The 25,570-nt window shown below is 47.2% G+C and overlaps 2 protein-coding genes across 3 annotated transcripts in view; one reads left to right on the top strand and one right to left on the bottom strand.

Annotated features, from left to right (window-relative positions):
- The first annotated feature begins 1,699 nt into the window (after positions 1–1,699).
- BID (BH3 interacting domain death agonist) lies at positions 1,700–7,736 on the top strand. The gene is made up of 5 exons (XM_027905530.1): positions 1,700–1,831; positions 3,205–3,412; positions 4,687–4,832; positions 6,111–6,314; positions 7,555–7,736. The coding sequence occupies exons 1-5, from the start codon at positions 1,745–1,747 to the stop codon at positions 7,564–7,566; spliced, it is 657 nt and encodes a 218-aa protein (XP_027761331.1). The 5' UTR covers positions 1,700–1,744; the 3' UTR covers positions 7,567–7,736.
- Positions 7,737–11,795: 4,059 nt separating this feature from the next.
- Positions 11,796–25,570, bottom strand: part of BCL2L13 (BCL2 like 13) — a 37,765-nt gene continuing 23,990 nt past the window's right edge. For both annotated transcript variants that reach the window (XM_027905543.1, XM_027905552.1), the window contains exon 7: positions 11,796–15,209. In XM_027905543.1, coding sequence (XP_027761344.1) covers positions 14,397–15,209 — 813 coding nt within the window. In that variant the 3' untranslated portion in view covers positions 11,796–14,396. The remainder of the gene's footprint in view (positions 15,210–25,570) is intronic.

Consider the following 25,570-nt stretch of genomic DNA (forward strand, 5'->3'; position numbering starts at 1 on the left):
GGCTTGTGTTGCACCACTGCTGCCAGAAGCCTGGGAGAACATTTGCCCCTCCACGATGGAGTGTGGTGTGAACAGAGGGTGGTGCAGCTTCTTGCACCTTGAAAGACGGGCAGGTGTGTTCAGTTTGTACTTTAGTTATAAGGTCAGCTGGCTGCTCCCAGCCCAAATTAGCCAGAAGGGGTTTGTCTGACCGGCTGTGGAGCCCTGCTGTGGTGCCACACGAAGCTTTTGGCACAGGCAAAGGCTGGGTGGGGATGGCAGCACTGATAGAGCCCAAGAAGGCTGCTGTGATGAATGTGGTTTCCCAGGCAAATGGGATGTGGGCAGAGGAGGCTTGGTACTACTTCAGGCTTCCTGTGGTCTAAGCCTTGATGCTTCAGAAAGTAGTGTTTAACTCAACAGGAGTTAATAGCAGAGGATATCCACTGTTTGCCAGTTGTAACATGAACACCTTGGTTTTGGTCTGGATTACTTCAAATTGAAAATAAATGTTATCTGTAAAACCAGACTATGTGCAAGCTGAGGCTTTACCTACCCTACAGAAATACTGCTGGTGTGGACAACTCCCGAGGAGTCTGCACAAAGCCAAAGTCCTGCCACAGACTTAGTGCTAAATCCCCCCTTTCCTCTTCATCCCAGGCTTCTCTTTCAAGTTCTCAAACCTGAATTAACATCTGTCTCTCCTCCAGCAAAGTCAAGCCCAGGAGAAGGGTCACTTTTGACCTGTTTCAGAACTCTGTCAGGTCCCAGAGAAGAGGACAGAGGGGACTGCACTCTCCCCAGCCAGCACTCTGTACGGTAGAGGTGAGTAGCAGCAATGGGGATTTGAATGGAACAGAGAGAAATACAAAGCAGCAAAGGCTTAAGCCTGTGTTTTAGCCATTAGTCTGACATAACAACTCTTTGAAAAGAAGGGCTCATGATTAAGAGGGAGCCTGTGGGCTGTTGCGTGTTTTAAATGTACTTGAGATTCTGTTTTGCCCTTGGACTTTTAAGAGCCTTTAAAAAGTTGGGCAGTTTATGGTCTCTTGAAATATTACTGTGGTTTGCTTCAGAGTTTGAATTAATTTCTGCTTTCACTTCCTCCCTCTTCTCCACCAGCACACTTAGTTATTTAATACACAATTATGAGGGGTTGTTACTGTGAAAGGGGATCATTCATCACTAGCCCAGGTCAGCAGGCCATCTGCCTGGGCTCCTTAGTGCTTTCTCCCCATTTTTGGCATTAGGTGGGAAGTACTGAAGTGAGCCTGAGTATCCACATGTATCTGTGGCACGGGGGCAGGGGGAGGCAGACCTGAGGTCCTGCAGGTGTGTAGTGGTGTCAGCTGGGTGTTTCACTGCAGACTGTGCTGCTGTGCACGCAGAGCCACGCAGCTCACCTGCTCTCAGCAGGGGCTCAAATTCCTCTCTGGTAACACTGCTCTCCATTCCAGCCTCTGGCTCTGTGGAGGGTTGTCCCTCTCCTCCGCAGCACCACCTTGGCTTTAAAACCCCACTCGTAGATTATGTCACTCCAGTGTCTGGCACGTGTTTGTGGCAGGAAGGAGTTTCATTCGTGTTATTCACATTCACATGCCCTTCTCACTGTGGCAGTTGTGGGTTTCTCAGCCCTTTTTCATGACTGCCATTTCTCCAAAAATATGGATATGCATCCCTAAAAAGGTCACTTTCTGTGAGTCCTTCTCAAGTTTCCCAGAGTTCCTGCAGGGACTCTGACACTGCTTTGAACACAGAGGAGTGGATGGAACAACCTGTAGTTTGCAAGCTGCTTCCTTGTTATCTCTCTGTGACACTCCCTCTTGAAATTGCAGGCTGGAGATGTAGCTATTTAAGAGACTACAATGTTTATTGATAAAGCTACAAACTGCTAAAACTAATAAATCAAATTAATAGGCACAGCACTGTGGTCAGTTTATTGCATTATTTTGTGCAACGTTGAACACAACTATGAAGGTGCTATTTTTCACACTTAAATCTGATTAACTACATTGAACTGTTACTGAAATGTCTGTCATCCTGCCCCACCCCAGCTTGTGTTAGGATACAATTCTAACCCTCTGCTCTGCCCTCCCACAAGCCTTTCGAATGTAATGTGATAGAAAGTTTATCTGAGATAAAGCCAAGGACTAGTCCTGTGGGTTGTTGAAGGGATTGCCAGTGGTGTCCCAGAGAGCTTCTGTCACCAGGTGAACTTCACTACTGCCTGTAAGCACTGTGCTCAGATCATGGAAGATGTGCCTTCTGTTCACCTTTGATCATATACCGTAATTTCCATTTGTTTCCATTTCTGAACTCTGCTTTTTGTTGACTTTGTTCCTCCTTTTCTCTTCCCAGTTTCTTCCCAAGTAAACAACCCATGCTTAATTACTCTCTATGCATTTTTCCCAGTTGTGCTACTGCTGCCCAGGCACTGTGGGTCCTGGATGCTGTTACTGATGATGCAGTTATGCAGATGGCCTTGCAAGGTTCCACTCCCCAAAACTCGCTATCAGTTATCAAGTTCATCCTGGTTGCACACTGATCACCTTGTGCAGTTGGCATAGCAAGCCATCCTTTGTTAGCCATTTTTCTTCTCCCTGGAAGAAATTAGGCCTAAGTCTGCATACTTGTGAGCAGCTGCTTGGCTCTGCACGAGGAGCTGAACAGGTTTATTATGGAGCTGGTTGAGGTTCCTTTGAAGGGGGAGAAGAAATGTGAACCTTGGGGGGTTTTTGCAGGCTTATGCTATCTGCTATCTCTGTTTCCCACCTTGTTACTGCTCTGTTCTGATTACATTGAAGGGGGGAGCTGATGACTTCTTTATGCACAGGAAGTAGAATGCCCAGTTCCCAAATGCAGGGGGAAAATCCTTCCAAACAGAGACGTCTGAGTTGGGGAAGTGGATGGTTTTTGCTGAATCCATGTGTGTTTCAAAGGAGGGGCTCTGATCAGGGTTGCTGTCACTGCCACAGCTGGGAGTGTGAGGAGAAGGTGAGCTGGCTCTTCCACCACCAGTTTGTAAAAGCAGAGCCATCTGTCATTCACATATCCAGCAGTGAGCATGCGTTTGCTGAAGTCTTGTGGACCCCCTGGTTAGTGCTACTCAGGATGCCCGAAGGAGGCCACAGAGACGTGTTCAGGGTTGGAAAACAGTGTGTGTGTGTAGAGCTTTGGAGTGGGACATGGGTGTAACCTTGATTTCCTTGCATTTATGATCTCCAGATGGAGCACGCACTGCTGTACACCTTCCTGGAGGCATCCTCTGACTGCAAGTTCAAAGACCAGCTGTGGTCCCTGAAAAGCCCAGGGCCTGCTGTTTTCCAAGGGCTCTCTGACCGGAGGATCTCTCAGCCGGTTTCAGCCTTTGATGATGAGTTTGAGCTCCAGTGTGACGGCAATCGGAGCGGCCACTTCCAGAACGGTGAGCTAGGTGAGTGTGCTTTCCTCCATCCCAAATGCCTGTCTGAACGGGGTGTTTTTCTTTCCCCCTTTCCTGCTTTTGCTGTTGATTGTTTCACAGGAGTGTTTTCTCCACTGAGAAACTTCACAGTGTGGCCGTTGGTTGGGAGTTTAACACTTGGGATAAGACAGACTTTCTCTGCCCCTGGATTTCTAGAGCACCCGTAACCCTGGGGTTTTGCCTGCAGCACATGGGACAAGGGCACAAAGCTGGTTCTCATGATAGCTGCCCTCCAGGAGTGTGATATTAAAGCAAAGCTGGGCCTCGTGCTGCTCCTCAGGCAGTATCAGTACTGGGCTAGGATCTTGGAACAAGTCGTGTTCTGGTACTGGGTGAATCCCTTTCCGCTCTGGTGGAAACTGTTCCTCACTCAAAAGGTTTCTGGTCCTGTTCCTGCTTCACTAGCCCTCTGCAGGATGGCTATTGCCCCTTGCCCAGGGTGTGCCAGCTGGCACATTGACCTCAACCAGGCTGAGGAGGAAGTGCTACAGTAAATAGCACCCCCCCCATACAAATTTGCATAGGTCTCATGCCAAAAGTGACTGCGGGATGCTTTGCTTAAAGGAGATCAGACAAGGTGTAATGGCTTTAAACTGAAATAGGGCAGATTTGGACTAGATGTAAGGAAGATTTTGACAACAAGTTGGTGAAACACTGGCACAGGTTGCCCACTGGCAGTGGTGGATGCCCCATCCCTGGAAACATTCAAGGCTGGCTGGGGCTCTGAGCAACCCAATCTCGTTGAAGATGTCCCTGCTCGTTTCAGGGAGCTGGGACTAGATGGCCTTTCAAGGTTCCATCCAACTCAAACTGTTCTATGGGATGCTGTATTTTAGATGGTGCTTAAAAGACAAGTCGTGACAACAGTCACTTCAATAAATCCTACAATCATTTAGGTTGGGAAAGACTTTTAAGGTCATGCACAGTTTCTCAATTCCCCTCTCAGGGCAGGATGTTGGCTGTAGCTGTCCTGTTCAGATTTTGGTTGGAGATGTTCCAGCATCCCCTGTAGTGATTTTTTGGGCTGCACTTTACCTAAACCACAGATAAAAGATCTGTTTGTGTACTGTCTCTGTTAAGCAACTTGGATTCACTAAAGAAGTTGTGTTTAGAGCTGTCATGAATACTCTATGAGAAGGAAGGTGTTTGCTAAAGGGGATGAGTGAAATGCTGTGGGTCAGCTTACCTGCACTGAACCTCGTCTGGCTGTGGCCTGTGAACTAAATCCTGCTCTGTGTTGGCAGAGTCTGATGCTACGGTAGATGAAGATGTTATCCGGATCATTGCTGCTCAGCTCGCTAAGATTGGAGACAAGCTTGACAAAGATGTCCAAGCAAGAGCAGTAGATGATCTAGTGCAGTACTTTCTGAATGAGAGTCTCTCTAGACAGGTGAGTGAAAAGCAACCTGGCTAGCAGTTCCCCTTTTGAATGTTGTGCATCCTTCCTGCTGTGACTCTGAAAACAGCAAGGTTGTGACTTCTGTATCTTGGCTATTTTGCTGATTTAATTCTTGCCATCTTTAAAATCAACCCAAACACTTACCTTTGGAGTTTTGTTAGAGGTGATTCTGTAGCCTGTGGCAGAAGTTAACTGTGTAAATTTGGTTCCTTGGGCTCATCTCCTTTTTGCAGATGGTGTAATTACAGTTGTGGGTAGTTGTGGAAAAGGACTGACTTTCAGAGGCATTTTGTCCTTGTTCTGTTGGCCCAGTGACTTACCTTTGAAAATTAACTGTCTGGTTAAGGCTTAGTATTTGTCCTTAAGATCTTTGGACTTTGGTGCCAAGTCCTGTGTGTCTGCTGATCGTCACGTGGATAAAAGTGGAGCAGGTTAGTGCCAGAAGCTTGACTCGTGCTTGTTAATGAACAAGATAATGCTTGTAGAATTGAGGGCCCACCTTCTTGCCAAAAAGGCAGGATTTAATGACTTTAACCAATCCTTTTGTTTGGTTGGTTTTTTTTGTGGTGGTGGGTTTTTCTACTAGGGTTTATCACTACACAGCTAGATTCCAGCAAAGTCTGACCATTCCCCACTCTCGCTGCCTTTTTCTCCACCCAGTTAAGTTTCAGATCTTCAAGTTTATTGTCTAACCTTTTAGTCTTTGATAAGACTGAGATATAAACCCCATTACTGACCTTGCTTTTTCACATTAGTAGTATAGCTTAGTGTGTGCATATTGTTCTGTCTTGGAAAAACTGATCTTGGGAGCAAGGCTTGGACACCTTCGCTAGCACTTCCTTATGTGAAGGCTTTTCTGTGAAACTTCCTCTGCCTTTTTCCAGTCCCTACCTAAGCTTGTACCCCAGATCTACGCTCCTTTCCTGGGAGCCTCAGAATTCCTTTACCATTTCAGGACTTGACAGGCTCAGTGCAAACCCTGGGGAGGAGGGAGCTGTTGCATCCTAAGTGTGTAAGGTGCTGTCTAAATTTTCCAGTGGTGTTGTCTCCCTTTCATTTTGTCTTGGGTGAGCAGCTGAGCTCAGAGATAGCGATCCTTACTGTCATTCAGGTATGTAGCAGGCAGGCTGCCCTGCCTGGGAAGAAGGGGAGGGACATCCTGTGGATGTTGAAACAAGCACATCAGTTACCAGCAGTCCTGGCAGGCTGTGCTGAGACCTCTTTCTCCCCCAGCTGTTGCACTGAGATCCCTCTCCTCCTTCCATACAGGAGATAATGCGGCACATGTCTCGGGTAGTGACAGAGCTTGCACAAGCCATCCCCTCAGACATGGAACAGGAGAAGTTCATGTTGGTGCTAACAATGGTCTTGACTAAGAAAATTGTGAATACGGTGCCCTCCCTTCTACACCGTGTCTTCAGCACCTCTGTGAACTTCATCAGTGAGCAGTTCCACAACTACGTTGTCGAAATGGTGAGTGCTGTCAAACAGCTCAGTGCAATCACAGCCAGTCTCTCTGCTGCCCTCCTGGCTGGCCTGGGTTCTTCCCAGAAGGGTGGCCCAGCTCTCAACTGCCTGTGGGCTGCTGGGTTCCCTGTAGTGCTCTGGAAGTTGGGCCAGAAGGGAACGTCAGTCTCCAAAGATCAATGTGCTTGAGGGGGTGTCACAGCTTCTGCTTGCCCCCCTCTCACAGCAACCAGGGGACAGAGAGCTGTGACTGCTCCTCTCCTCCCTGCAGTCTCTTCAGGGAGCTGTGCCTGTAGGACTCAGGTTAATCATGCCCTCAGGGAAGAAAAGACCTGAGCTCTGATGGCTGCATTTCTTAATGTCTTGATCCTGAGCTCTCTGCTCTTGACTTCCCTGGCTCCCCAGAGCTTGGCAGAACTGGAAGGGGAAAGGAATTGCCCCTGAGAAACAACCCTAGCAGAGCAACGAGAAATGGTCAGATCTGTTCTTATTTACTGTTGGAGCTTCAGCATAGATGGATTCTGGGCAGCTCACGGACAAGGCAGGGTAGAGGCCAGAGCTTCACCTGTCCAGGAAGGGGAGAGGACACACATGTACTGAGATGGGGTGGTACTTGAGAATGAGTTTGAGTGGTCGGGGCTGTGATCCTGCCACTCTGTGACACAGTGGTGACGCAGCTGGGGGGAGCTGCAGGTCTTTGGGACACCCCTGTCCACAGCTGTGCCACAGGCAGCCTTGGCAGCCACCTGCAGAGGGGCTGGGCTCACCCTGTGTGCCAGGACTCAGCACCCTGTTCCCTGCCAGGCAGCAGGGCAGTGTCACTGTGCAATGTCACTTAGCACTGCCCTTCCCCTTCACTCAGTTTGGCTCCAGGGTGCTGAGTTATCCCAGAAACGGGTCACTCGTGTGGGACAAGCCCTTCCTGCTGCCCCAGCAGGCTCCGAGCACGGAGCAGCGAGGGCAGTCGGAGGGCTGCTGGTTATCCGCCCAGCCCAGGAGGTGGCATCGGGAGCGGGCTGGGGCTGGGCGCGGGGGGCTGTGCCGCAGTTCCCCCGGGACTCCTCCCTGCCGCTGGCACGGGAAGGAGGGTGATGGCAGCCGAGCTCGGCAGGTGGCAGTGTCGGGGCGCGCTTCGCGACACGGGGGACGCGCGGAGGTCCCCGGGAGCTGCGGGTGGGTGGGCTCAGGGCTTGCCGCGGGAGGGGCTCCGCTGCTGTTAATGCCCGTTCTGTTTCTCTCCCTCCAGCTGGGTGAGTGAGCTCTCCTGCCCTCCACGTGAAGCAAGTGGATTCTGGAAGACTTTTTTTGGTGTTTGAAGAACACTTTATTTGCTTTTTAACTTCTGAGATACTGTGGAAGTGTCTCAGTATCTCCCACAGCTGTGAAAGGGATGGCAGAGCTCCATAGATAGGCTTTTGTAGACTAGCACAGCAGCAATGGTAGTGTGAGCTGCCTGCCAGCTCTGCCAGTACCTGTAGGGAGAACTGCTTGCCTTCTCTCATTTTACAATATTTTTTTCTGTTTTTTTTTGGGAGGGGGAGGGGGCTTTTTGGTTTTTTTAGCAGTAGCAGAGTTCGTGCAGACCCTGTCTTGTATCTCCAGAGGCCCAGTGAGGACAGGGCCTGCACTCTTGTGTTTTTTTCTTATCAGCTGTAGCATTTTGCTTTAGTTATTCACTTTCCCGCCCTGCTCTTGCAGCTGAGCCATGCTGAGTGTTGTTCCCAGGAAGGCCTCAGGCTATGAAATGGGTACAGACCACAAGGGGGGTGGGTGGAAATCAGGCCTATCTTGATGGGGCAGCAAGAGAGAACAGGGCCCTGAAGGATGGAGGAGTAAAGATACTTCAGTATCCATCACCATCCACCTGTGTTGGCTTGAAAAATAAAACTGATGGAGAAACTGTAAAGAAAAAGGCAGGGGTAGGCACAGGGCAAGTTTTTTTGTGAATGCAACCTGGATATGCTTGAGAAAAAGTGGTATCTCTATTAGAGATCACATCTCAGGTTCAACAAACTTCTACTCAGGTTGTTTGACACATAATCACACGAGGTGGCAAATGCGTCACCCGTGATCCAGCTGCCTCACGAGTTTTGAAAGTTTGTAAATATTTTGTGGGCTTTCTTAAATAAAAATGTCACTTCTTGTGGCACTATGGCTCGTAAGAATTTCAGTTTCCACCTGGATTTTTTTGGTGATGTCAATTTTTTGTTCAAGTACTCACGCCATTCCCCTAATTTACCAAGGCTGACAATGCAGCTGGCAGCAGTAGAGACACCCCGGTCCTGTCCTTGTGCCTTGCACAAGCAAATTTTATGTAAGTAAAAGCATCTTTTCTTCTGGTCCTGCACTAAAACGCGGGGGGAAGCACAGAATAGTCTACACATTTTTCTTGAAAACTGTACCATTTATTAAAGTGCAACCTGGGGGCATGGTCTTACAGCAGTGTCCCGTTAGCAGAGGGAGAAAATGTACATACCCCTTCACTTCAACTGACTACAGAACAATGAAGCTGGAAAGAACTTTCTTTTAAAGGTGGAAACACTTTTATTAACCAAATGGCACAAGAAGCTTTAGACAGTTTTCCCCAAGAGGGCTGCACTTGCATATTAGAAGGAACAGTATGACAAGTTCCTGGGATAATGGGTGACTTGAGGACCAGTCAGGGTCTCTTCCCCCAGGCAGGCCTCTTGAGAACAGAATCTGAAATCCCTGCAAGTCTGTCACTATTTGCTTACACCCAGCAGAAGCCTAGTAGAAGATATCCCCTAACATGCAGCTTTAGTCAGTCCCATTAGTCTTTGCTACTTAACAAATCAAGTCCCATTAGTCTTTGCTACTTAACAAATCAAGTGGCATTCTTTTGGTCTGAGTTTGAATAAAAGCTTATACTGCAAGTATAAGCTGCTTATACTGCTTATACTGCAAGTTAAAAATGGGGACAGACCCCCTAAAGGTATAGCAGTAAGATGCATCCTCTGCAGCTTGTTCTGTCCACGTCGATAGTGTTCCTTCCCTCCCCTGCAGATACTGCAGGGAGATCAAAGGCAGCTTCCACTGGAAGCCAACAGGAGCTCCCCCACTTCTACAGCATGACCACAGACCCTGGCTCGGAGGAAGCAAATCACCTACCCAAGAGACCAAGAGAGGGTCAGCTCTAAGTAGGAAAAAAAGTGATACAATTTTGTTATTTAAGTTAAGGAGGTGGATCTGCGCGATGCTGTGTTGTGGTTCCCCTGGACTTTACACCCCTCCGAGGTGGGGCTGTGCCCCAGACAAGGACTGGGCAGGAGAGTTCAGTCTGTCAGACACAGACTGAGTTCCCTGCTCCTCTGGGCCTGAGAGCTCACTCTGCTGGAGTCAAGTAGCGGTGGCTTAAATTTTATAAATACCCCCTCACCCCCCTGTTTTGTTATGGCAATACAGAGCTTGCCCTTTAACGCACAGGTACATACAGGGAGTCAAAACAACGCTGTTCTTGGAACCTTCCTAGGACTGAAACTAAGCTGACCAAGCCAAATTAAAGTCATGCACAGCTTCTGCCTTCACCAGGTACCAGACCTCTCCATGTTTCACCGGGAAGCACCTCCTTCTAGTGTGCTCCAACCTGAGCAGACACAAACAGAGCTTGGGATAAAACATTCTTTTGAAGCCCCTCAGGCATCGCAGCTGGACTGTGTGTTCACCTCTCCACCCCACGCCCTCCCATTTCACAGCAGAGGAACCTCATTACACTCTCAAATTCTGTAACAGGAGCTTGCTCTGGCTTAGGGAGTGAGACATGATGCTGCCAGAAGCACTTCTAGTTTCTTTTTTACACAAAATGGCAAGATCTACCTTCCTGGGTGGATCTTCCTAGTACTGCCCTACCACTGTAGCTGAAATTAAATGCAGGGAAGGTTTATAAATTCAGATTATTTTATCTACTACAGTGATTAAAATGAAAAATGACCAAACTTTAGAAGCTTGCATGTTTAGCACTAATTAAATTTTTCATTAGTGACCCTTAGAAAGCATTGATTAGTTTTAAAAATCCAGTCCAGTGCGTCAGGCTGGCTGTGATTAGCGCTGTGTGAAAAGGAAGGAAGCGGGATTCTGGCAGCAGAACTTGTCCTGGGTAAGAGCACTCAGCACTGCAGCTTTCACCTGGCCCTTGAGCTGCAGATGCCTGAGCACAGCTTCCAGCCAGGATGAAAAATCAAGCCCTCACAAACAGCAAGGATGGATTCCTTAGTACTAACTTGCTCTCCAGAAGGCATGTTAGGAAAGAAACAACCAACTGCAAACACCACCACAACAGGCACTTCACCTCCAGCCAGAATCTAAACTGGTGTCCAAAAGCAGGTGCAATACTGAACAGAGACCATCCAGCTCTGTGCCAGAAAAGCTCCTGAACTGGTGAGTACCTGGAACAGCAGCTGCTCCAAGATTCACATCTTTATGGACAGAAGGCTGCAGAAGTGCTGCTTTCTTGGCTGCAGATTGTTTGGCTGGGCCAGCCCAAGCATCTTAGATTAAGTAAGTTATTTTCTGTAGTCTTCAGCAGCCCAATTACCACCCTGAGAACCCCTCTCAGCACCCCCCAGCCCAGAGAAAACCAAAACCTTAAGTGTTCAAGCTGCCTCTCTGTCTGTGCCCAGTACTATTCCTGTTGTGGCCAGCTGAGCAGCTCGGTACTGTCACGCTGCCCCACAGCTGGATTTAGTGAGGGTGAAGGGAGGCAGGAATCCCCCAAGCTCCACCCCACACATGGCAGCTACAGCAGGCAGGGACGTGGTTCTGTCTGCACTTTGGGCTTTTGGGTAACAGTGGGACTCTGGGGTTTGGTCTTTGCTCCCAGCCTCTTGTTCCTGCAGTGCCAGCTGAAGAAAGCCCTTGCCCATCTCCCAGCCACAATGCCCAAGCATAACTTAGAATTAACCACAGCTGAAATTAAAGTTGCACCTTATCTTGAAAACCTATTCCTTGACAGCTCCTTACTGAGCGTGCTGCCCACTGCAGTTCATTAACTATTTACCACTTCTTTGTCGATCTCGTCTTCTGCTGTTTTAGCATCTCAGCTTTAGGGTGTGCTAAGTGAAGACAGAATGGGTCTAAGGTAGATATTTTGTTAAGGTACAGGCCACTCGAGGACAGGTATTGAGGCACTTTTGGGAAGGGGATACGCAACGCGAGTTGCCCTTTTGCAAGTACAGAGCTACTGCCTTTCCCTCTGCCAGCTGCAAGAGATCCACTACAGAGAGGTTGCATCCCGCCCTTCGGGATAGTTAGACCCTGCAGCGTAGGATTACTGTAAAACACTTGAAGATGGGGGGAAAAAGCCCTTCCATTTTCTAATTCACACCTCTGACAGAGCAGCCTGTCCCTCAGGGCTGCAGGAACGCTGCCATCTGACCTTACCTGCCCTTTGGTGACCTCCATAGGGCCTGTCCCAGCTCTGACTGCAGGACTCCAAATTTGGCAGAGTTCAATCCCACAACTGACCTTTTCAACTAATGGAGTGTTCCCAGAGGAAAGAGACTCACAATAAATGTTCTGAACATGTGGGCAGTGGGGTGGGGGAGAGGAGGGTACAAATTCTTGCTGACTTGTCAAATCTGAAAGACCCTTAGAGGAGAAGAATATTCTAGAGGAAGGACCAAGCAAAAACATACAGTGCAGCTGCTGCTCCATTAAATGTAGCAACACACCAGATACTCAAGACTTTTGCCTGACTGTGAAAATGCTTAACACGGTCACTTATTCTCCTCACTCCTGCTGCCACCTTCTCACTGCTGTGTGGAAGAAGACGCTTTCTATTTAATGCCCTGCTGGGCTCCTTGTGCCAACAAGTTAGGGACTTCTTCCCTAGCCAGCCTGGATTTATTCTTGTCTGTCCTCTACTGATCTCCCACACTAACACTGAAACAACCACATCCAGAGAAGAGTTAAAGGAAAACCAGCCCTGCCTGCACCCCCCCTTGATCCACAAATTATCCATTGTCCACAGGATCCATCTCTGCTTTAGAGTAACCCACTGTGTGCCTACAGCTGGGGATGTCCCAGATGTAAGCTCAGCATCTTCAGTAGGAGAGGATGTAGGTCAGGTTCAGAACAGCCCTTTTCCCACAGAGAACGTTCCCAGAGAAGAACCCAAAGCCATCAGCAAAGCAGCAGGAGAGGGGCAGCCCCATCCCAACTGACCAGGCAGGAAAGCACAGCAATGAGACTACCAGGAAATGGTAAAAAAAGTCAATTCCACTTTGCAATATGATAAAGGGTTTTGGTTTTTTCTGTTAAGGCCAAACTACTAAGTTTTGTATACAGAAAAAGAGCCATCAGTGATCAACAGTAAAGTCTGGAACTCCACAGCTCCCGAGTTCAGTCCACAGTGGCAGCACATACATGACAACCCTTCCTCTTAACTTCACACACACAAAATCCAGTACGTTTTCTAGAAAATCCATTCTCACAAAAGCTTAAACAAAAATAATTCCTCAGAATCTGACACGCTCTGACTAACTTTCCAGCATCTTGGGATAGGAAAATGCAGCAAGAATATCCTAAAATAGAGAATATGCTAAAATCTCTTCATTCTGAGATCCCTCAAGAAAGAGGCTCATCAGGAGATGTACCCTAGATAAGGTTATTTAGAAATAAAAGTACCTTGTCTTTGTGCTTTGTGAAGAGTAAGATTCCCGTAAGCTCACGTTTCGGTTTCTACATTATCACGAGTTCCCTTTCACCTCCCTCCAGCTGATCTAAGCCACAGTGCCAACCCTAGGAGATGCATCCATAGTTCTGCCTGGAAAGCCCAAGGTCTTGCCCACAGAGCTGCAGTGGACATGGACAGACACACAAACATGCTGAAAGAGGAACGCTTGTAGCTGGATCTGACTAAAGAGCATGGCAATACTTCAAACGTTTCTCTCTGCACACGCCCGAAGTGGTGTGGCTGCAGGAAAAGGGGTTTCCTTTTTGCCCAAGTAACTTTTCTCAGCACTCGTGAACCTGTAAGTTTAGCTGATTACAGATTCATTGCCGCAAAAGAAATCGCACTGACCAGCGCTCCGGGTCAGGTCAGGAACAAGCAGATAGAGGAGATGTTTAATGTTCTTTTGCTCACTAGAATCCATTGCTTTATATATCTGGGATTCTGTCACAGGCAAGACCAAGTTAGGACTAAATACACTCTGTGCTTAACTTGGGAAAGACAATGCAGACTGCGGCGTGACACAGGACAGCAGAGCATTTACCACTGACCGTACCCCGGAGAGGAGAGCACTGATCCAAGCGGCACCGTGTCCAGCATGAATTTTGCACCTCTGGTAACTGAGGGGTCGCAGTAAGTGGGCCGGGCAGGAGGAAAGCAAATGGGTTCTCAAACCAGCAGTGTCCCTCCCACCCTCCTGGGCAGCACCTCTACCCCAGGAACACCAGGATGCTCAGAGATAATACAGCAATAGAGAGGCAGCATCTTCACAGGATGGGGCTCCAGTAAACGTTAGGGGCCAAAACCAGTGTGAGCCAAGAGGTAAAAAAAAGCACTGTCCCACCGGGGCTTAGGAGGAACCTGGAAGGTTATGAGGAGCAGTGCTGTACCTGAGAGGAAGCCGAGACAAAAGGGAGACCAGCCTCTCGCTACAGGACTCAGGTTGGCTAATGGTTGTTAGGAAGGGCTCTGGGGCGCGACGGGAAGTGACAAGACAGCACAGCTGCAATAGCGGTCAGTCTGAGAAGCCAAAAACTCCAGGGGTTGGCAGCAGCTGGCTCTCCCCTTCCCCTGGGGATTCTCTGTTCCAGTTCCTAGAGTATGAGCACCCCTTTCTTCAGCACCTGCACTTAAGTTCTTAAATTTGCAGAATTTTTTTGTTGTTTTTTTTTTTTAAAAATACCCCAGTACTTTAATCACGAAAAACCAGTCCCCACCCCGATTCTACTAAAAACATGATTGTCCGTAGCTGGAGGCTTATTGAACAACCTCACCCCATCACCATTAAGTTACTCGAATGTCCAATTAAACAGCAGGCAGCTCGACCTTTAGGTAACACAACTACAAAAAACTGGATGGTGCTCTCTTGTCTCTCCCCCCTCCTCCTCAAGAGAGCTCCGTTACTTTTTCCTAAGCGCCAGCGCTACTCCGACTGCTACAGCCAATATAGCCACGGCAGCAGCCCCGCCGTACAGCAGTATCGACTTCCCTTCCGGCAATAGGATAGGCTTCTCCTCGGCAGCCGAGGATTTCTCTTCCGCTTCTTCCAAATGGCCCTCTTTCCCCACTTTTTTTTCCCCTGGAAGCAGTATTTTCTCAGGTTCTGGTGCAGCCTTTTCTTCTGACGGGGCTAACTTTGGGACAGGTTTACTTAGTACGGGGATTTCAGGTTCAACAAGCTCTTCGGCCGCTTTTCCCTTTTCCTCCTGTTTTGCACGCAGAAGTGCAGAGGGATGTGCTTTTTCAACAGCAGCAACTTCAGCTGGAGGTTTTGCTTCCTGTAGAGAAGCAGAGGTTTCTGGAAACGCCGCCTGCATGGTCTCTGCAGCGCCAGCCGCCACCCCTGCTTCCTCAATCCCCTCCGGTATCTCTTCCTTCTCCACGTGAACAATGTCGGAGTTGGAAGAGTTGTTCTCACTCCTCTCTTCGCCCCCTCCGTTGCTGTCCAGGCTTTTGACTTCTTCGGGATCCATAGCCACTTGCTGCCAGGACTCGGGTCCCAGGGAGACTGGCAGGCTCTCCGTGTGCCAGCTCTGACTCGCCGACAGGGAGACGGGCAGGCTCTCCGACTGCCACGACGTGGTCACCGTGGGGGACTCTGGGGGGCTCACCTGGCCTGAGTTGTCACTGGTCAGGATGTAGATGTCATTACTGTCCTCCGCGATGAGCCCGGGGTACTCTTCCTCTTCGGATTCCAACGTAAAGACTGTCCCCTACAAACAAAAAGGAGGACACAACGCATGAGCCACGGCTTCAGCATTACCTCCCCTGCACAGGAAGGAACAGGACACCTGGAAACTTGAGCTGGAAGTAAGATGAGAGGGCTCTGCAGCTGCCTGACCTACATTTCAGTAGCTTACAGGACCCAGCTGGTCCAGCTGGCATTTCCAGAGAATGGAACCTCTTGGATGAGCTTTGCTGGGAGCTCCTCCTTTCCCTGATGTTTCTGCATCACCCAGTACATCATCACAACATACCACATGGGCATTATTAACCACAAAAGATACTAAAACCAAACTGCAAGCAAACACAAGGGCATTTGCCCAGCTGCCTTCTCCCTTCTGTGCTCTCTACTGTTTGTCTGTTTTCATCTAACATTTCCTCTTAACGTCAATTTTATCCCATTTCCAGTGCTATCTGAAGCCTGCATTTCTACTTTGTACCAACAAGCTGGAATATACAGTAATTCTAATATTTCACTGCAAACAATTTTAGCTATTCTTAAAATTAACTTTTCAAGACTTTGGCTACACAACTTAGGTTGAAGCAAACAACCAAGCACAGACATCCAGAGATGCTGACAGAGTTTGCTTGCTTGTATTTAGCTCATTCCCCAGCGGTGATCAGCGGCTCCCAGAAAACTGCCCAGAACTCACATATGGAGCGTGACAGTCTATGGTATGGAATATTGATATTACCAGTTTGGGTCAGCTGTCCTGGTCACGCTCCCTCCCAGCCTCTTGTGCCTCTCCTTGCTAAGAGAGCATGAGAGACTGAAAAGGGTTCAGGGTAAGCTCTACACAGCCAAAACGTCAGCATGTTATCAACATTACTCTCATCCTAAATCTAAAACCCAGCTCTGTAGTAGCTACCAAGAAGAAAATTAACTATTCCAGCTGAAATCAGGACAAAGAGATGGGGCAGAGAGGAACCCCAAAGTTTGCTGTGCCATATAATAGAAGTCTATGAAACCATTAACAGAGATTCAATAACTTTCTTGCTCATAACAAAAATATTTGAACACTCCATAAAGTACTGCAGTGCTGGGAGCCCCTTCTGTGCAAATTCCTTGTTCAATTATCAAGCTTTCCTGCACAGTCCACCATAAAATGAAGAAAAAAATTCCATTCATTCTCTTTCTTTCTGCTCCCTTCCACATGCAATAGTTCTAAAGCACTCCAAGCAGCTGTCCCTCTTTTTTAAACCTTTCCCAAAACCAGTGCATTTGGGAATTTTTGAAAAAGAATTTTTCTTCATAAATGCCTTTAAATTGGTCAGATGTGGGAAACATCATCCAGCTTGGTAACATGTTCAGAGACTCTAAAGAGGAACGAAGCACAGAGTTCCTCAGGGAAACGGTTAAAAGTGATTAAGCTGTTCATTAACTACTTAAGGATGTCCACAAAGTCTTAATTCAGAATGAAATAAAAACTAATAAAGCATTACCTTTGTGAAAATGTTCAGACACCACCCACACGCCAATAAACCCAAAGCAAGTTCTGCTCTACGAGCAGTGACTGACGAGTCAGGACTCTGGTACCCTCTTGAAAGTTTCGTTAGAACGACTAATTTTTTTTAAATGCAGCTCAGGCCATTAAAACAAAATGAAGCTCTACACCCGGGGGAAGCAACCAGCATCGCAAAGTAAGGGCAGTGGAAAAGAAGAGGCAAGATACTGAAGCAAAGGCAGAGGTTACTGGATCCAAAGAGCCCTGAGCTGTGTGGGCCAGGGCTGCTGTGCAGCGTGGGAGGACGGGACTCCACGGCAGCACTGACCTGTCCCGCTCCAGCACACACTGCAGAGCAGCACAGCAGGCAGGCAGTCACTGTGGTCAGCTCACACCACCCTGTGCTGAGATGGAGAGGCAGCCTGCTGCTCACTCTGAGATTGTACACTCACTCCTTTGACCATCAAGATTTGCTCTGCATGTTGATTAAGTAGGAAATTCTCTCACTGCAATATAAGCCACGGCCAGACACCTCCAATTATAACAGATTTTTTATTTCCAAAAGTGACACAGACTCTTAAGAGTGGCAATTAAACAACAAAATAATTAGGGGTGAAACCTGCAATCTCATGAGCCTCTGTGCTACCCTCCTACCTGCTCAGCTCTACCCTTCCACAAAGCAGAATGATTTCCCCACCACAGCACATCACAACACACTAGGCCACAGCTGTGATCTGCCATTAGCAAAAAGAACAGGGACACACAGCCCTGATAACAGCTCTGCTCTTGGCCCTGCCCCAGGAGTGCGCCCACGCTGCTGTGACCCGCTCAACATGAGGCACAGACAAAACTATTCCAAAACCACACTGTGCTGCTGTGGGTTTGTGAGCCCTGGTGATTGCAGCAAACTTCCATAAATAAAGCACCACCCAGGGCCATATTCAGACAGCCTGAATTCCCCTGCAGTCGCACCCTGTACATGGAGAAAGCCCAGTGGCTTTGAGCCGTGACTCAGCAGCCCATGGAGGGCAGGATGGAGCCACCTGTAGCCAACAGGGACAGTCGGGTACAGAGACTGCTGTGAAATTTAAGCCATCCTGATGCTTCTTAATACGTACTTATTCCTTTAGCCTCTGCTTCAGCTCTCTTCCTGATCCACCACTCTTCATTCTTCCCTCACATGAGGAAAATCAAAGCAAACCCACAGACAATTTGCCCATGATAAAAAAGAACACATAGCATAAAGTACCACCAGAAAATATCTTTGCTCAGTATGACACGATGCCAGATCCTCAAACAGATGGGGAGGCAACACTGATGTATAAGGACTGGGCATTAGTTATTCTGGTTATTCCCCCTAAAAATGTAGGCATTTTAAAAATGTGCTTTGCCGGAGCACTTTCACTGGAGACACACTTCTAACAAAACACAAGTAAATTCTGAGCGTATCCTGAGGGTAACATGCAGGATGAACTGCTTTGGAGAGCATAAGGAAATGAAGGGAGGGTACTACAAGAAACATGGGCAATCCTCAATATTTCAAATACTTCATTAATACATGTACCAATACTACACACACATCCTGCCTTCAGCAGAAGGGAGGAGTGCCAAAGGGGCTCAAGAGTGTTATTGTTCCTCTTCTCACGCAGGCTGCGCTGACCTCAAAAGAGTTATCGGTTGCTGGCTCCCTATAAATCAGAGCCTTATGCAGCCTGGCTGAGTCCTTTCTGTCTTTACAGACAATTTAACTTCCGTGTCAGTGCCTTGGGGACTCAACTCTCCAAGCCTGAAGCCACGGTTGGCAAACCTGGGGGAGAGCTGAACACCCACAACGCCGGTGGGTAATTCCATCACTTTTTCGTTAAAAGCTTGTGAAGCTTTAATTGAAAAGCCAGACAGTAATAGGCATTATTTAGGATACGTGATTAATATTTCTTGAGCTGAATTAAGATTTAATACATAAAGTCAAGCGGATAAAGCCAGGATTTTGTGCCAGTTCAGTTGAGGTTTGCACTTCCTGGTGTTTTGTTGGTTGTTTTTTTTTTTTTCCTTTTAAAGTAACTGCAATAAAAACTGAGTGACATTCAGGACAATTCTCTTGATTCATCTACAGATGTGACCCAGAAGCAAAGCCCCAACAGGCAGATTATTTCAGGACAGGATGTAACATGTGGAAGGATTTTTAATAACCTGAGGCCTTATATAAGCCCTACACTTTAGATTTAATAGTAAGTAAGAATGTATGTAAGCATTTCTTTATCTGCTTTGTTTATTGTAAACAGACAGTCTACCGCTTCCAACCAGAAATTTCACAGCTGCTCTTTTCCAAATTTGCCACGGGAGACTTGCAAACTCATCCAGCACACTTAAGAGAACGACATCAGGTGTGGTAGAGAAGCGTGGGTAAGCCCCTCACGAGAGCATCCTGCCACTCCTGATCCCAGCCACTGCCACTTGAGGCAAGAGTGGGCACAAGTTATGAGGAGGAGAAGGAGAACTGCGCATTTCCCTTCTTGGCTAGAACATAACCAGAATGGTTCACAGCCCACGAGGCAGGCCTGAGGAAAAGATCAACTTAACTCTGTTGAGGTGCCATCTGCAGACCTAAAGAACAGAGCTACTGCAGTCAATCACTGCCCTCAGCCTGTGGGGTCTGACTTGCAGAAAATGCCTGGACAAGTGACAGCACCTGAACAAATGTGGCAGACTCACCCTCAGGACAGGCTGTAGCTACAGGGTGAGCTACACTGGACAACTCTACACTGGTAACAGGATAGCAAAAAAAAAATCTGAAAGCTCCCCCAACAAGCAGAATCCATCAGTCTGGATTTAGCTGTAGTCCTGCCAGCGCAGGAACCTGAACCCTTCGCTGAAATCACTCTCAGCCATGGATTCAGAACACTACCAGTCACAGAATTGACCAGGTTGGGAAATACCTCCAAGATCATCAAGTCCAACCCTTGATCCAATACCAATACTAAGTGCCACATCCAGTTTCATCTTAAAAACCTCCAGAGACTGAGAATCCACCAACTTCCTTGGCAGCCCATTCCAATGTCTGTGACATACAATACAGAACTGCTACTTAAAAACACCTGTCAAGTTTCAATTATGACTTAAAGACAGCAAACATAACAAAAAAACCCCAAACCATGACTTGGAAAATGACTCTTATGATGACTAATATTATTTCTCATAGTATTCTAATAGGTTGTTAAGGGTGTATAAACAAGCTGACTTATTAACTACAGTAGTTATATTTGCTAAACAGCAAAATTTCAACTACACATAGGAAAAAAATCCTTATTTAGCAAAATAATAATTTCAGCCTGATTTATGTAAGGCTGCTTCTGGTGCAAAGCAATATTCAAATCAAAATTCTGCATGCCTCAAAGACAAAAGCAACTTTCTTTCTCTATGAAAATAGTAGGAGTAGTAGCACACACTGCATCTATAATGGAGATATTAGATAGTGAACAGAGATACCCATCAACGTGTCCAACAGAGCATTTACTGCATCCTAAAGAAGACTTTAAATGCCCTGCCCTGTAAACACCAAAGGCCAGGAAAATGCAAACCAGCTGTGTCCAACTGCTGTGGAAGCTGCTTCTAAGGTTTGGTTTTAAGCGTTCTTAAAAGCTCAATTGGTCTCTCTGGTTCAGTTCTTAAAATACAAACAAGGAATTATGTGAACAGGCAACTCAACAAAACTCATTTCTGAAGACACAGAAAAGCCCACCCGAAAAACTACACAGCCCAGCAAGCCACACGCACACCCCAGATTCTGATTTTGTCCAGCACAGGCAAAAATTCCGTATACAGGTCAAAGAGCCGCCAGGGGAAAAAATAAACACGTTCCCTGGGCTTCAACCCTTCAACACGAAACTAAACAGACCCACATAAAATCCCTGACAAAAAGAGTGTCTTGAAGTGCAGGAGGAAATACTGGCAGAACAATTCCAGGAGAGCAATTCTGGCTATGATAAAAAATTCAAACCACTCAACTCACTAGAAGTTTCTAAGGTGAGGGTATGACTATCTTGTAACAGTAACTTATCACAGAGAGAAATGAAGCTCAAGAACCATTTGGACAATGTTCTCAGGCACTTGTTCTCAGGGCCAGGACTTGGACTCGATGATCCTTGTGGGTCCCTTCCAACTCAGGATATTCTATGACTCTACGGCCACTCTCCTCACACCAGCAGTGTCACAGCAATGAGCGCTAGGAACCCATCAAGTGCATTTGTGCTTAAAATCTACTGTCTGAAAAACAAGAGGCAAGGAGTGATGAACTGGCCTGTGTCCAGGGATCCTAAGACATCTCCCTCTGGGGAAATAAGCAAACTTCCCACAGCAACAAACTTCCCCAGAGCTGGGAACACTCTTCTGTAGGATTTCTAGCTGTGGCAGAGGAGCAGTCGTGTGCTGGTGCCGAGGGATGAGTGGGCAAAGGCTGTGCCCAGGAACGGCTGCCGGGGTCTGAAAGCTCCGCTCCCACCCTTGTTCGTCCAGGCTGCAGTTCCATCTGCTCCATGTCTGCATCCACAGCCCCAGAACACTGTGCTTCCTCAGACCCTCCTGGAAGTCAGACCTGACAGCACTACCCTGCTAATCCTTCAGAGAAACGGATTATAAAGGAGCTGCTGACAACACTCAGATCCAGAACAATGCATTTTGAAATATAAAGAAGTAAGAAAAAGCCCTCAGGCACTTTCTGTGCCTCTTTGTCCATCACTCTGAAACCGTCGAGATAGGTGGAGCCAAGACAAAGAGAACAGAGTTCTTACACATAGTCCACAAATAGGACAGCACTTTTTATTAAGGAAAAAAAGGTTGAGTGAACCAGATCAAAGCACTGCTGTATTGAAGCCACTGCTCTCATTCTTCCCTTCAAGGAATGCTTTGGCTATAACAGCCTGCAGAAACGATCCTATTCCATCCCTGCCCTCCAACATAACCTCTACAACCTGCAGAGAGTCAGCACCAAACCAACATCCTTTAAGGTTTTGTTCTTATCTGTATAAATTGAGGTAAATTCAGTTATTTACAGACCACTTCTTCAGACAGCCAGATTTGAATTTGTTGGAGGGAAAAAGAGAAAGCAGATCTAGTTGCTCCTTAACTATTTAATTCCCTTCTTCAGCCACAGTGCCTAAAAAAATCTATTACTGTACCAAAGAAGTTATATAGAAATAAAATTAGACATTTCACTGCAGTGTACCGTGACACAAGTGGAAATTATAATTATTTTGAAAGGAAAACTCCTTTCTAGGACTTCTCTAATTAGACTGCCCTTTCTTGCATCTCTCCCACATTAAACTTACTTCTCTCTCCTCCAGTGGAGCACGTCTCTCTATTTCTGCATTGTCATTCCCAGGGCAGACACCTGGACTGCTGCAGGAGATTTGCATCTCTGGTAGCACAAACTGACTGCCTCCTTCCATGGGAAGAAAAGCATCTCTACTCTTTCTCCTCCAGATTGTTTAACAGACTCTAATATGCACATTATTCAAGCACCAGCAGCAAAAAAAATGTTTAAACTCGCTGCAAAGCCCAAGACAAAACACTGGGAACACGGAGAGAACAGCTCCTTCTAAGGCTGAGATAGGAAACTGTAAACACTGTGCACATTACAAGCAAATTTACTTTTACCCTCTTCAACATGGGCGATGAACTAGTTAAAGGCAAATCCAGGTCTGAACATCATGAGACAAGAACCCTGGGAAGGCAGAGACAATTTCAGCTTCACAAATACAAGTTCCAAGCTGGTACTGAGAGAAGAAGGGTTATTAACTGCACCCTGATAAACACCGATTGCGTGTGCTTATTTCACCTCTTCAAACAAGGGAAAAGCAGATGGGCTTGTAACAGGAATGTGAGTCTGAGAGAAAAAAAAGGCAGCTAGTTTCCAAGCAATCTTACACTTTTTCCTCCTTATAGACGTTCCCAGGCTATTTCTACATATATGAAATCTAACCGAGAAAAACAGGAACCGCAGAACTTGAGAAGAAATCAATTTTTCGGGAATAAGGGTGGAAAGGAAGAGGAAAAAAATCCTTACCAACTGACTGGCCTTACTGTGCACTGTTCCAGGAGACCAAGAATTGATTCTGATGCAGCAGCATTCAGCCCTGGAGAAGTCAGACAGAGCAAAAAGGGAGGGGAGGTATGAGTAGGAAGGGAACGGAGAGCAGAAAAAGGGAGGGGAGAGCAAAAAAAGGGAGGGGAGAGCACAAAAAGGGAGGGGAGAGCAGAAAAAGGGAGGGGAGAGCAGAAAAAGGGAGGGGAGAGCAAAAAAAGGGAGGGGAGAGCATGTACACTGCATATCAGTTTGTTGAGCCCTAATATTGCTTTTGGGAAAGAGAAGAATGAAGCTACTTGTAAAGCAGGCTGGGTATTGCTTTGCAATGGTTCAAGAAGATAAAGGAAGGAGATCTTAGAATGACCATTTGACTCATTAGTCAGGAGGAAGGAATGTGTCCCCTATTTAGAGAACCTGGAATGCCCAGCATTTTTGCTCCAAAAGAGAGATCATACTAAAATTTAAGAGTCAAGCAGGGTAAACGCAAGAGCTGCAGCCAAACCTGTCACAGCAATTAGTGAAAGAGGGAGGCTGTCCAGAAGAAAGCAAGATTTCCTCGCTTTCCTACAGTCCTTTAAAATCCATTTGCATCCACCTGCAAATCTAAGAGATTGTAAACTAGATGAGGTGGTCCTTTCATCCCTTCATTCATGTTTATGTTGCCAGCTGCACCAAACACAGTCTGCAGTGACTGCAGACATTCCTACTTGGAAGACTTTCACCCTAAAGTGGTAGAAGAGAGCCAGGGGAAGGGGAACAGCATACACAATGGCCAGAATCACAGTACTGAAATACCATATGCACTTGAACACAAAAATATGCCAGCCATTCCCTCACCAATCAACCCGCCATTACATCCCAGTCCCATCCTGCCACCAACAGTTAGCTGAATCACAATTTTAGTGCCTGAAGGGACAATGGGAGGGGAACACTCATTGCTTCTACGCACCATCTCATCACAGTATCTCTGCAGGACCGGCATGAAAAAAAATCAAAATGCAACTTCTCATCCTCACATATCTCAAATTTCCCATTCCCTATAAGCCACGTCGACTTCTTGAAATCTGCTGCACAGCCATCCAATTTATAAATCTTAACTCCCTTGAGTCAGCAATTTTGTTTCTAGTTAACTGTCCACCATCCTCAATCGGATGCTTTCCCGGACCAACAAATCTCCTGAGCTCACAGAGGAACCTTCAAGCCTTGCCCATGTGCAGAACCCTGGGAGCTCTTCCAGCCGCATCGTGGCTGCACAGGATGCAGCAAGTGCATGACACAGCTCTGTAAAATTCTGACTCCCCAGACCCACAGTGGGGCCACAGGAAGGGCTCAGCTGACCCCTTACCTTTGACTGGCTACTTCCCTCCTGGAAAAGGTTGACTTCAATTCAAAAATATAGGAAGATACCAAAGTATGTGGTGCCAAGGGAAGAGACCACACCACAGAGTTTTTCAGGTCTGCCCCTGAAAAGCTGATTCCTGTGAAGTTCTCCTCTGCTCCTGGCCCACAAAAAAAAAAAAAGAGAGGCTATTCTGGCATCTTCTCAGTTTTAAAAGCTCTTAGCAGCTGCAGGAAAGACCTATCTTCACCTGCTCCAAAATAACACAAAAACTGACCCTCTTACTGTCACAGCAACATGAGTCACTGGAGACTCCCAGGTTTCTACGCTGCCCTTATGGCTCTAGCAGATTATTACTGACAACTTGATCCGGCACACAGAGCCCCCGTGGCAGATGCTTATCTTAAAAAATGCAAACACTTCCATGGCAGCAAAACCAGCCAGGTGGCTCTTCCTGGCCCTTCTCAGAAACACAACCTCTCCCACCTCGGCCCCCCACCCTGCTCCCAGCACTGCCATCCCCAACCACCATCCCGCAGGCTCGGGACAAACTGAGAATCATGCAGCTTGGTAAAAATGAACATTTTGCTAACGGGGAGGTGGGGGGGAGAGGGGGAAATACAGTAAAACCACGTATTCCCCTTCCTCCACATAAAAGTCACGTGCCCAGTGGGTCCCCAACCCTATGCCCAGAGCAACTCACAAAAGGTTAGTGCAGCTACACTAATTCATCTGGAAAGCATTTTCATCACCTTGTCTCTTTCCTCGCCTCTTGTGCTGTTTCAAAAATAGCTCAGGCTTGTTTGCTGCACCGCTTGTGTCAGTGCGATTTCATGCCTGGCTGGCCGGACACAGACGGGCTCGCAGCCCGGGTCTGCACACACATGCACAGTCACACAAACACAAAGCACAGCCCCCTCCCCTGGAGGCCGTGCTGGAAAGCTGCTTGTTTTCAGAGGCTTTGCACTGTATTAAGTGTGTTTACAGCAGGCCTCTAAAAGGGGCTGGAGAACAGACCACAGCCCTTTCTAGGGTTAAAAACCGAGGCAGGAAAGCAAAACAGCACCAACACTGAACTGTCTTAAAGCTGCAAGTGAAGACCTGCCTGGGATGAAAATACTTTGCAAAGTGAGTGCATTTATCAAGCAACCTGAGGTCATTTGGCTGAGTGCTGTTAGTGCTTCTGTCCATTAAAGACAAACAATCCCTCCCAAAGGCCTTGAAAACTATTATCCACCACTGCCAGGAACGGACCAGATAAAGAAGGTGCAGATGTACAGAAATTCTGGAAAGAATTACTCTTCAAAAAAACCTAAGGCACAGTCTTGAAAGGTGAGAAGCTTCTGAATGAGATTTTTCCTACTAGTGCTTTTTATATCACTGGGTTTTCCTGAACAGCTTTTCTTTTTAGAATAAATCAACTTGCTGGAGCCATTTCACAAATCCCAGATTAATTCCATTCAAATCTGGCACCCTTCCCAAACC

This window comes from Empidonax traillii, unplaced genomic scaffold (assembly GCF_003031625.1).
Source record: "Empidonax traillii isolate 1590-97213 ecotype Southwest subspecies unplaced genomic scaffold, ASM303162v1 scaffold25:size3598162, whole genome shotgun sequence".
Classification (NCBI taxonomy): domain Eukaryota; kingdom Metazoa; phylum Chordata; class Aves; order Passeriformes; family Tyrannidae; genus Empidonax; species Empidonax traillii.

Excerpts from the sequence above, each read along its gene's own strand:
- BID (XM_027905530.1), top strand. The coding sequence starts at position 1,745 with ATGGAACAACCTGTAGTTTGCAAGCTGCTTCCTTGTTATCTCTCTGTG. Across the intron at positions 1,832-3,204 it reads CAGGCTGGAGATGTAGCTAT|ATGGAGCACGCACTGCTGTA; the intron begins TTAAGAGACTAC and ends TATGATCTCCAG. Across the intron at positions 4,833-6,110 it reads ATGAGAGTCTCTCTAGACAG|GAGATAATGCGGCACATGTC; the intron begins GTGAGTGAAAAG and ends CCTTCCATACAG.